Below are 13,037 nucleotides of genomic sequence, written 5' to 3'. Positions count from 1 at the left end.
TGTTGCTCCTGTCCCTCTTCCCAAATTCAAATAAAAGGATTCCACTATTCTAGGCAGAAATAACTTTCATCTTTTAGCTACCATCATTAATTTAGTTTGAAAGTGAAAAGAAATTCAAGTGCGGCTTTCAACTAATGCTATGAAAGTTTGACTTTTCTCCCCTTTGTTTTAGTGGAACTTTCTCTGCTCCCTTTGGGTTTGAAAGGCCACTTTTTAAATATTTTCCTTCACTTTTTCTTCCACCACTATAAGATAAATGTCACTCCATTGCTACTCTTGCCCATCATGTACAATAGACTGGATCAGAAGTACAGATAAGAGTCCCCTATAGGAGGAGCTTCTAAAATCTAAAGTGATAAAAATAATTACTACTTCCACATTCCAGTGTCACGTATAACCCTTTTAAAATCTTTTCAGTTTAGTGATGCTAGAAAAATGTTTTATATATAAGCGAACTCATGCTGTCTTTAGTGCTGACAGTCCAAAATAAGCAAATGTCTTAATTTCTTAACACCAAAATCTGCTTGTATTCCTTTACTCAATAAATTATTAATCTGTAAATTGTTCCGTGCACATACAGAAACTAAATGTGTTCAATCTTAACAATATAATTGTTCTATCATAGGTTCCTATGGAGTACAACCATCTACAGGAAATACCAATAATTGCATTGAGAAACAGACTGTTGTTACTGCATCACATCTCTGAACTATTTTGTCCTTGCATTCCCATGTTTGATCTCGAAGGACGCCTTGATGAAACTGGCCAGGGACCCTCTATTGGATTTGATACTTTACGGGGAATTCTGATATCACAGGGAAAGGTATTTATCAGGATTTATATTTGAATTTTCAAAGCCAATCTTAGATTGTGGTAATTGTAATTATATACATTGTCTAAATATTTTCTGAAGAAAATGGAATAGAGCTTTGTATCTTAGCTCATGTGTGAGCAATATAAATAATACATCATAGTTATAATTTCAGGTGGCAAGTGGAATTTGACAACTTGATTATCTCATGCTGTAGGGAATGTGTAGGCTGCTGCTATCAGTTTTTAAATATTAAGCCTTCTGTTCTAATTTAGTTGAGTTCTCCTAGAATATTTAGTAGAACTTACCTTGAGAGAGTAAAACTAAATGGACTTCTTCCAAGGAGCAACACTGGTTTTTGAATTTCAGATGTAATGACTTGGTGTTTAGCTGGTTGATACAATGGAGGTGTGCAGTGAGAAATGCATTTCAGCCTGAATGAAGTCAGAACATGAACAGTCTCTTGTGCTTTATCTGTTGAGTTAAAGAGAGTGGTGCTAGAATCTGCACTAAATGTCAGTGTCCATGTATATATGCTTTACAATGTCTATGTGCCTTTTGAGAGAGTTAAACTGTAAAACTTGAAGGCTCACACCTTTGGGTGGAGTCAGGGAGAATGTGTATTTAAGCAAGGGGGGAGTCAGTACTGGACCCAGGGACAGGCAGCTGGACAGCAGGATCCAGCTCTCAAGAGGATGAAGGTGAGTTAATTTACATGGTATATATGGGCCCAGAGAGTCAAAGGTGTTAACCCACTCACTTGCCAACATTAAACAGTTTTAATGTTCAATAAGATTTTGGGTTTGGTCAACAGAAACTACAGCCTGCCCAGTACCATGGAAGACTCACCATAAAAAAAACTTTTCACCTTTTATTAAGGTGCAAAAAGAAAGAAGCAGCATTAAAGCATTTAAAATGCAAATTATTAAATAAGATTTCACTTTGAACATCCCTTGTTCCCTTTCCCTTTAGCTGGAGAGAGCTTTTAGAAGGAAAAGCCCTCTTGTTTAGCAGAGATAGAAAGTGCAGCTTCTGTCTCTGATGTTGATTTTCACTTGCAGTCTTACTGCTGGCAAAACACAGCTCATGGTCTTATCAGCCACTTGGAGACCTGGCAAACTTGTACCAGCATTGGGGTGTGTAGGGCATTGTTTTAGCTGACTTTTCTGGTTACAGCGGTGTTGCAAAATATGCAGTTTTGGCTGACTAAGACAGGCTCTTATTAGACAGAAGGAAAAAAGGAGAAAGATAGGAAAGAGAAGAAATAAGGTGGGGAAGGAAAAGAATGTTGGTCAGAGAGGGAAGGAGAGAGAGTCTCTCGTACCAGTGCTGTTCAGGATTCAGCCAGAGTTGATGAAGGTGGCAATGTCTTTTGGCTTTCTCTCTCTGGCCTGGTCAGGGCATCTTTCAGGATCAGGGTAAAGGGGATGGTTGGGTGTCATCCATGATAGTGAAGCTTGCTCCTTCCCCTTCTCTCATCTTTCAGTTAGCCAGTGTTGCAGTCCATTAGCTTTTCCCCCAAAGTCTCTTTTTGAGGACCCCAGAAAGGAGGAATGGTCAGAATTGCCCGTCCACTTATTATTTTGTCCACCAATTAGGCCTAATTTCTGACACACCAGTTTTGGTTTACTGATTTCTGATCTCTCACGTCTCTTGTTTATCAGGCATGATCTTAACACCGTCCTTGAGTTCTATCAGTAGACCTTGCTGTGTGGACTAATTCAGTTTTTGTCTCCCTTTGTTATCTTTTTCCGACAACCTTTGTTGTTACAGGTTATTGTGACATTTTATGAACTTTCAGTCACTTACAGTTAAACTCACAATTAGGGTAAATTTGTAGTCCCAGTTGTCCCAACAGTATGCCAGACATAGGGTCTGCAACCTGAAAGTGTGTCTAGGCATCCAAAAATGGGGTAATGGTTGGGCTTTCTCCAGGCTTCACAGGCTTGAAACACTTGGAGACAGACCCAGTGGCTGGGTCATTTCACAGCAGTCTTGTGTGTGGCTGTGGGGAACACTCAACCACATCTGACAGGCTTTTTCTAGTAGAGTGACGCTGCCTAAAAATGAGGCTGTTTAGCAGAATCAAATTATTGTCCAGAACCAGCCTTCATACCACCCACTTAATTTTATTTTTTTTTTAAAAAAGGGCTGACTGTTGCTGTAGGGTGCATAGGATTTCAAACAATTCTTCTCCCATCTGATGCCAGGATCCTGGTAGTAACAACTTCAATTGAGAGGACCAGGTGAGGACAACAGAAGCACAGTCCCAGAGACAGAGCCAAAAAAGCTCAACTTGCTGGGGAAGAAAGAGCTGCTCTACATAAGTTTACAGATGAGAATTACAGGGTGGTTCTCTCTAAATATAACTTTTTGTCAGAAAATTCTGAGGAAATTTCCAAACTTCCCAAAGAGCCCAGGGAGGAGTTCTTCTGTTGTAGTCCAGGACCAACTTGTCACCAAAACATCTCTTCAAACAGGTCTCAGTATGATCCATGGCAATGGCTGTACTAATGAGAGAGACCTCATGATTGCAAACTTCTGGCATCTTTAAAGAAGTGCGGAAACAGTTAAGGACCATCCCTTTAAGGAGTGCAGTCTTTTTTTTTTCAACGGGAAGTCTGAGGCTTTGCACACCCCTAGGGATTTTTGTGCACCCCTGAGATATTTAGATGTTTGCATGCCTGCCCCCAAAAGGAAAGAATGTAGGCTTCCACCTTATTATTGCTTGCCCTAATCCATCTAGGAAGAGGAACAAATTCCCTTGCTAAAGATTGTCCTCACATTAATCCAAGTAGCAGATTTGACTACTTCCTTGAGAGCTCTAGTTGTTCAAAACCTTCTCAACCCATCTCTTCTTAACTTGGCAACTGCTTATCTGTCTCAAGAGAGTCCATTCCATTCTCTCCCTGTGCACCAACTATGCTTTTATCTGACAAGTTGGAACATGCCTCAGATTTCTGGGGCACATGGCATCCTGCATGTGCATGACTTCGCATGTTCCACTTCAGCTGCAATACGTGCAAAGCTGGTTGAAGTCAGTATATCATTCAAGCATACACCTGTGGACATGCTGAGTCATATGCCTGCGCAAGTCCTCTCATAATTAAGCTGGTGGATGAGCCTGGAAAATGTCTGCAAGCAGCTACCCTAATCTCCTCCTTTACCATCAAAGATATTAATGACAGATGCATCCACCATAGGCTGGAGGGCAAACCTGAATGGAGTGCATAATCAAGATCTCTAGTCCACTTGAAGGCAACTCTTCATATAAATGTTCTAGAACTGAGGGCCATTCACTGTGCATACCAAGTTTTCTTCCATCTCTCTGGGGCATCACCATACAAGTAATGATGGGCAATATGACTGCAATGTTTTACCTCAAACAAGATGGGACAAGATCAGATCTCCTGTGTTTGGAGGCAAGCCATTTGTAGAACTTCTGCAGGCAAAACATCATCACCCTCAAGTTCTCAGACCTTTGATGGGTGCAGAATGTCCTCCTGGTTTGCCGCAGCAGAAAGTTTGTTGGAAATTGTGAGTGGTACCAGAAAAACTAATCAGTGTTCCAAAGATGGGGATTTCCCACCATGGATTTCTTAGTGACAAGATACAATAAGTGCAGCTGCTTCTTGTTTCATGACTCCGTGACAGATCTATTCCTACTGCCCTGGGAAGTAGGAGGGACAGAGTTCCTGTACGCATACCTGTAGTCTCACTGATTCTCAGAGTAATCAGAAAGATGATGGAATACTCCATGATGATTCTCATAGCTTTAGCTTGGCCAAGACAGTATTGGTACTTTAGACCTGCAGAATCTGTCAATCCAATCTTAATTCACATTATTTGTCCTCCAGGACATAATATTGCAAGATTACAACCAGGTGTTGCACACTAATCCATGCAGCTTCCACCTCATAATGTGGATACTCAGTGGCCAACAGCTGCAGAAAAGCTGTTATTAGGTGGTTCGAAATGTGTTAATTGGTAGGGAGCATTTCACTAAAATGACTTCCCTCGCTAAGTGGAAGAGGTTTTTGATCTGGACATATTGCCACCACTTGTCTCCATGCACATTGCAGATTCAGGACCTTTTGGAACTACCTGCTATAACTGAAGAGGTTGCATCTGTCACTGAGCTTATTAAAAGTCCATTTGGTAGCCATCTCAGCCTTCCATCCATTTATTCAAGACTGGTCTGTTTATTTCTCACTCTGGCTGGAAGATCCTTGAAAGGACTAATTAGTCTACTCGCTGGTTAAAACTCCACTTTCCTCTTGGAACCTTAATTTGGTCTTGTAAATACTCATAGGACCACCCTTAGAGCATTTAGCCATCTGCTTCCTTTTTCATTTGTCTGCTAAAACAGCATTCTTAATAGTGATATCATCTAGGTGAGTTTCAGGCTTTGGTATGAACCCATATACAATTTTTTGTATAAGGACAACATAGCCTTACAGCCTTATCTGAAATTCTTATCAAAAGTGGTGTTGGAATTCTGTTTAAATCAGGTGATACATATACCAGTCTTTTTTCTTAAACTGCACGCCTATAAGGAGGAAGAGAGGTTGCATACTTTTGACATCTGCAGGGCTTTATCTCTTTACATTGACAGGACTAAACCGTTTAGGCCTTCTCCCATACTGTTGTATCTTATGCTGAAAAAAATGGGAGGATAAATGGTCACTGCCGTAAGGGACATCAGATTGGATTTCTTCTTGTATACAAACTTATGACTTCGCAAATCTCACCTCACCGGAGAGAATTACTGCTCTTTCATTGAGGGTCCAAGCTGCAGTAGTGGCCTCCTCAGTAATGTCCCTATTAGACACCTACAGAGAAAGCAATGTGGTCTCTGTTCACATGTTTGTTTGATATTATGTGACTGTAGAAGCTTCCAGAGCAGACATTCACTTCGGAAAACATGTTCTTCCATTCTTGTTTAAGTAACTTCTGAGTTTCCACCACCATTGGACTGCTTAGTAATCACATAAAGTAGAATATATATGTCTACAAACACTCCATGAAGCGAGAGTTATTTACCTGTACAGTAACTGTGGATCTTAGATTTGTTATACATATATATATTCCACAATCCACCTTCTATCCCCCACTACTTGGTGTCTAATGTCATCAGGATTCCAGTGTGAAGGAACAGAGAGGGTTGGGTTAGAGGCAAGAGGACGTGCAGGGTACATGGATAACCTTACAGTACTGCTGCTTAAAGTGTCTGTCTTGAGTGTGCCGAATTCATGTGTTCCACTTAATTTTATTTTAGAAAATTTTATTGTAGAAAATACATTCTGCTGCAGAAGTGTTGCAGTTCTGCCTTTCGTCCATCAGAAGCTGCTGTGGTGCCAGAACAACAACCTGCACCATGCTGCTGGCTGTTCTGGCACCACCCCAGCTTCTGGTGGGCAAAAGCCAGAGCTGCAGCACTTCTGGGGCAGAATGTATCTTCTGTGAGGGGGGAAAAAATTCTGTGCATGCACAGTGGCACAGAATTCTTCCAGGAGCAGAAGTTCATCACAGCACCCTGCTCATGGATCCAGGTTTGGACATACAGAGTGGGGTACACAGGGCTGCTGGGGTGTGTGTCTTAGACTGGGGTTCAGAATGGCTAGTGCGGGGGACAGATTGGGGTATGGGCTCAGGAGTTTATGGGGTGACAGCATTGAGCCAGGGCTGAATGAGAGTCAGGGTGCAAGGCCACATTGGTATGGGGGAGCTGCAGGGACACATGAGGATGGGGGAGGAGGCTGCAGTGACTCATGGGATGGGTGTGTGGGGACCGGGGCACATGTGCCTATCTGAATGGGAGAGGCTTTGGGTCAGCCCAGATGTACACAGGGGAGGTTCCCCAACTCCCTAACAATCTTGCCCCTACCTCCACCCAAAAAATCTTATTCCAGGCTTCTCCTACCCTCACCCAACAACCCTCCAGGTTCACTCCTGGCTCCTTGCCTCTCTGTCAGATCCTCTGTTACCCCTGACTCTCTCAAGCCTTTGCACTCCTTATGACAGGTGCGGGAAATACAGTTCTGTATTGTAATTTACATCAATTACTCAGTTCTGTATTAATATGCCTAGTAAAAATTACCAGAATCTTTTTTTAGTCTGTATGGTTTCAGACATACTTGCTGACAGATATTTTGAAATAAATTGCCAAAATAATTGAGACTGGCATGATTATATTGTGGTGTTTTGACAAATAAAATATGGAGAATTTTGCAGAATTGTTAATTTTGATTTAATTTTAATTTAAGAATTTCCCCGGGAATAATAGCTGGAAACCTGTCTGGCTCACCTGTGTTAGTACTGTTAAAATAGGTATTAGATTTATAAAAATGCATGTAGTGTTTAACATGGGATACAGATATTAAAGGTAATATTAGTGTTTGCTTGGTAACTATAAATGTGTTTGCTCTGAAACTGTAAACCTAGTCAGGAGAGAAGCATTACTAGTTTACCAAAAGTGGTCTCATCTCCTGCCTAAGAAAAGAAGTCCCAGAGACACCAGACAAACTGTTGTGGAACAACAGTGGACAAAAGACTTAATTGATTGCTCTCTTCCGCCCCTTCCCTCCCCCTCCCCCTCCCCCACACACCCAGGAAAAGATGTATGCAAGCACTTGTTGCATCAGCTTGAACTCGTGGGGGAAGGGAATAAAAATCTTTATCAAGAAGAAATTCTCTATGCTGCTTGAACTCTGAACGGCAAAGATTTCTAAGCATAAGCAAGGGATCACCAGCTTCTTAGTGTGGGTTGGCCCTAAAGGACATGTAGAGCTTTGATATTATAGCAGCTTTTATTACCTTTTGGAACTAATACTATAACTCGTGTGTGTGTGTGTGTGTGTGTTCACCTGCTTTAATCTGGTAAATAACTCTCATTTATTTTTCTTAGTTATTAAATCTTTAGTTAGTTTATTATAGGATTGGCTACAAGGGTTGTCTTTGGTGAGAGAACTAGGGTGAAATTGACGTGGGGTAAGTGACCGGTCCTTTGGAACTGGAAGTAACCTGAATATTGTTGTAATTTTTGGTATAAGGGGCCATCTGTCACAAAAGCAAGCTTGCTTAGGTGGCAAGATAGACTCGAGTGTTCAAGGGGACTGTCTGTGACTCCATGGTAAGGCTTGAGGAGTTCACCCTTGATACTTGGTTGGTGAAATCTAAGTATAGAACTCACCGCCAGTTGGGGGTTTGTGCCCTCCTTCTTCACAGTCTGCCCTGAGGTTGGTACCCACACTCCTGAGAAACTCCAGACAGCTTGTCACTAAGGAACAGTTTCTTGTGCAATCTATTCCTTGTTATTGATAGGATCTTCCTGAGGGGTAAGACAGCAAGATGCAAGTTTTCTTGTTTTGTGGTAAATCTCTGTTGTATTCCCCATCCTCATCCCCCGAGTGGAATTAAGCATATGTTTAAATCTGAAATGCCCACAGATTTAGAATTGTATTGTAATTTTTGCACTTCTCTATGATGTTTAATTTTTTATATTTTTATTTTTGGAGGCAGCTTTCAGAAAGGTTGTGCAAGCAACTATGGTGAGAGATCGTCAGCATGGACCAGTTGTAGAACTCAACAGAATACAGGTAATGTAACTAAGCTGTGATTGTAATGTGTGGCTAACTCTGGTGTTTATAGTGCAAAAACAAATGAAATTATGTGCTCTTATAAGGACTGCTTCTTTAAGTGAATGATTCTCTCATGGACTACATCCCACCAGATTTGATTCCACAGCTTTCCTTTGGCAGTTACCCTCAATTATTAAACAAAGCACTGTATGTCTACACAGCAGTGTAAGCCTGGGCCCAAGCCTGACACCCCGTCCCCTTGCATCCACGCACCATTTGTGCTAACCTATGGCTTGAATCTAGGGTCCCAGGACCCTGCAGGGCTTGAGAGTCCAAGCCCGTGTTAAGCTGTGACCTAGGGTTCAAGCCCTATTGCTTTGCTGTGTGCACATGGCCCCAGTTTGACTCGGGTCCCAGTAGACTTCCAGATGTATCCCAGAGATCCTTGGGGCAACTTGCTGAGTTCTCTCTCTGCTGACAGTGTGTGGTGCAGTCGGTTGTACTCTGTTGCAAATGAAAGCCACATCTCCCTTTGCAAACAGCAGCAGCTCAGATCATCATTAACCCATTGTCTGCTGAACACTGGTCTGTGAGCATGCTATGAGAGAGGCTACAGGATTTTCAGTGGAGATGGATCAGAAGACACTATTTGCAAATAGAGCTGCTTCCTGGTCAAAGTGCACAACATGGTTTTCATGCATGCTGCCTGGGCAACCCTGCGCATGCAGCCCCAGAAGGGGCCTGGGAGCAAAGGCAGGAGAGCAGAGCGGGGACTAATCAGATGCCCTGCAGGTACAGAGAGTGGCAGAGCTCTGGGCTCTGTGCAGCTGGGGAAGGATGAGTCCAACACCCCAACCATTCCCCCTCCCTGCAGGGCAGCCACTTGGTCTCTCTCTGGCCCCCTGTCCCTCCTGAGGCTATGCATGCGGTGGTGTATAGGCAGCGTGCACTGTCAGGGTGGCGTGTGGGAGCCAATCCTAAAACCTTCCCATAGCATCAGTGTCTCAGGCTCCTCCTCGCTGCTGTCCAGAGTTTGCTTTTAGCAGAGAGCAAAGCTGATGGGGCAGAAGTGGCTCCCCACTGCCAGGGTGTTAGGAGTCATCACTTTCCCAACCATGCTGAGCCTGGAGCTCTGCCACTTTCCCTGTCTGCAAAGCAGCTTCTTGATCCCATTCTGCTCTCTCTCCCTTGCTCCCAGTCTGTCCCTCCCCCACCTTCCCTGGGGGCTGCGTGTGCAGAGGCATTCAGGCAGTATGCACTGTGAGGGCGGTGAGTGGAAGCCAGCCTCGAAACTTTTCCTCCTGGGAATCCCTTGTGTCCATCTTCCCAGGTGTGGCAGGGGCAGGAATAAGGGATTCACAGGGGGTACTGGAGCACACTGCACTCCAAGGCCTGAGGTTGTACTTTGCTGCTCCACGGCAGCCAGGCTGGGGTTTGTGTGTGTGTGTGTGTATGTGTGTGTTTTCCTCTGAAACTTCAAAGGAGACAAAATAAAAAACCAAACAAAAACCCCTTCATTGAACAGCCCAGTTGAAAAATTAAGAATCACAGTATTTCATGTTAATAGTTTGACAGCCCTGGAGACTGGCGTCCTAATTATCATCAGACAGGGGCTGCCAGTGTGACTCAGATTAGATGGCAGATCAGTATAAAGCCTTCTCAAACTGCAGCCATTCCACTGAGACAGCCACGAAAGCAGTTAACTGTGCAGTTTAGATACCTGTGCTTCTTGTGGGCATCTGAGTCCCATGCATCATACCATCACACTTAGGAGTTTTCCCACAGTGCAATAGGTTTGTAGAGCTAGTGTGTCAACGCTGGGTGGGGGTGCTAGGGACCGGCTACTTTGGTTTCAAGCATGGGTCAGATAATCCCTTAACCTAGGGTTAAAATGTCAGGTAGATGCTCAAGCCCAGGGTTCCCTGACATGGGTCAGCTGACTCGAGTCCCACTAACTGTAGGCTTACGTTGCTGTGTAGACTTACCCAAAAAATCAGAGAGACTATTGTAAAATAAACTTGGTTGAATGTACTTATTTATGTCTATTGCTCTGTGTACTCTGGCATGTTAGATTTACATTATGCAGCATGGGATCCCTTGTGTACAACAGGGTTGTATTAATTTCTGTGGCTGATTGACAATTATGTAGCAATGCCAGCTGATCAAATAAATTGAAAGCCTGCTTGGCTCTTAAGAACTGAGGAAAAATGATAGGAAAGGGTAGAAGGAGCTGAGCACTGCTTTGGAGGGAGCAGGGGTTGTGGACATTCAGGGATATGGATTTCTAAGATGAAGGGATATCATCATCCATGTCTAGATCCTAAATCTTGTGGAAGTGGAGCTCCTCTTTGAATGACTAACAGGCTGTACATCTGAGGAAAACTTCTGCCATGACCAACTGTAATCTTGCAGGAGCATAGCTCTGTGCCTGCACTATTTAGGAGCCCTGAATGAGAGCTGTTTTACTATAACCATTTCCTACTCCCTGCAATATCTTCAGTCCTTGATTCTGCTATAAGCCACCTTGCAGTCAGCCACACAGTGTTGATCTCCTGTAGACCCCTTAAATAGCAGAATAACAAGCTAACGTTTATAAAATGTGAGGGAAATTGCCATTTTGTTTAACTTTGTGGCACAGATTTATACATCTTGGTAAAAAGGGTTTTTGTTTTTTTGGTTTTTTTTTCCTGGCCGTTTGTGTGTTTGCTTGATTGTTATATATGGCTGGCTATCCTACCCTTCTTCCTTCACCTTCCTGTTGGCAACTGCTGTTTTTCTCCTCTCTCTGTGTAAGATTTCACATTTATTAACACTGATTCCCTCCACATTGTCTACAGCCCCCAATGCTCTAATCTCTCCAAGTCACTTTGTAGCTTGGTTATTTCCTACATTGTCTGATCCCTGCAATTGAATTTACACAGAGCACTTCCAGATCAGAGATATAAGGCAGCATTTTGGGATACAGAATTGTGCACTTCCTTTTTAGTAGGTTTAAACACTTTGTATGTGTGCAAAGGGCAGGGCTGGGGTGAGGGGTAGGGGATAAGCCCAGTAGACAAAATTTCTGGGGTGGACTACAACTATCAAGATGTCTTGTGCTTGACAGTGTGAAAAGCACATATGTGGACCATCTTATGAAAATCCAAGGAGTTACATAATATGAAGAGAAAATGATGGATCCTGATGTCTGTATACCCCTACATTGTCACATGAGTTTATCTTGATTTTGCTTACATGACTGAAGCTCATTTTAAAATGCCCTCAAGTATAATTAGGGAACAAGATGTTAAACTCTTGTCCTTTCCTGGGTATCACATGTGGTCACATTGAGGGAAGTGGTTATTATGAGAGGATTCTTTTCCCCCACCACTGACATTGACAAATGTAATAGCAAGCCTTAGGCCAGACAGGCCTTTTCTGCAAATGTCTGTAACATTGAATAGTAAAGTACTGTTTCACTTAAACTGACTAGATCTCAAACTTATATAGTCCTTTTGCTTTTTGTCCTTTCATGTTATGGTACATAGTGTAAAAAGTTGGAAATCTAACTTTTTTTATGGAATTAGATCAGCCAAAATAATTTTTTTTAAATTGCAATGATCTGACACTTGTTAATGAACAGAAATATATTCTGCGTTGTTTATACTCCACTGCCTGCTGCCTCATCACATTATGGAGTTCTCTATAAATATTTAAAGGCTTTTTGCTAGCCCACCTCTCTTGACATAATGCTTTGTAATATAAAGAGAGTACTGCAGCTTTGAATTTTTTTAAGAAGCTTGACTAAGAGCATCTTCAGCTTAGCTTCCTTCTACTAGTGTTTACTTCCCATACTCTCAAATTACCTTTCAATAGTGCAGTTTCCTCATATCTATAACTTAAATGAGCAAGGTCCTATTTGAATCATGGGATGATTGTCCAAAAGTTGTGGTTGAGTTGTGGACAAGCCATGGAAAATCGTGGAAAAGTAATAATAGACCTTATTATTTGCAGTTATAAGTTCCATTATTACATATCCACGATTTTTCCCTGTTGGCTGCCTGGGGACTCAGAACGGGGGCCTGGAGCTGACAGTGGCTACCCGGGGCAGAGAACAGGGGCCCTTGCTGTTGGGAGCCTTGGCTGCCTGAGGTGGCCACTCTCAAAATTGTGGTGGAAACCTAATAATTGCAATATTCACAGTTTCTACAATATCGTGAATTATGAAGGGATTTGTGGAGGAGGCAATAGCATCTAAGATGTTTGGGTTTACATCCTCATGCCTGTTGTTTTTTCATCGTGGAGTAGGTTAATGAAAACAGGATTTTACCCTGTCCTTCCAATCTTCATTGAGCTTGAATTCTTAAACTCAATCTCGCCTGAAACAAACTAGTAGCTGCAGGGTCCCACTTTGTGTCAGGGTCAGAAGCATTATTCTAGCCCAGAGGTGTCATAGATGTGAAGGCTAGAAAGGACCATTATCATCTAGTCTGACCTCCTCCATAACACCATCCATAGAAGCTTGTCCAGTAACTTCTCCATCAAGCCCATAACTTCAGTTGGAGTTTTTAGAAACATCTAGTCTTGATTTAAAGACTTCAAGTGATGTTGATTCCATCATGTTTCACTAGGTCAGACTAATAGTTAATTACCCTCACTGTTAAAAA

At 42.5% G+C, this 13,037-nt stretch overlaps 1 protein-coding gene across 1 annotated transcript in view; it reads left to right on the top strand.

Moving 5' to 3' along the window:
* Positions 1-13,037, top strand: part of HERC2 (HECT and RLD domain containing E3 ubiquitin protein ligase 2) — a 199,988-nt gene that overhangs the window by 176,691 nt on the left and 10,260 nt on the right. The window contains 2 exon segments of the mRNA XM_030571144.1: positions 626-823; positions 8,326-8,409. Coding sequence (XP_030427004.1) covers positions 626-823; positions 8,326-8,409 — 282 coding nt within the window.

This window comes from Gopherus evgoodei, chromosome 1 (assembly GCF_007399415.2).
Source record: "Gopherus evgoodei ecotype Sinaloan lineage chromosome 1, rGopEvg1_v1.p, whole genome shotgun sequence".
Lineage (NCBI taxonomy): Eukaryota > Metazoa > Chordata > Testudines > Testudinidae > Gopherus > Gopherus evgoodei.
The sequence above is the reverse complement of the archived record's forward strand: the minus strand, read 5'-3'. Positions and strand labels throughout refer to the sequence as shown.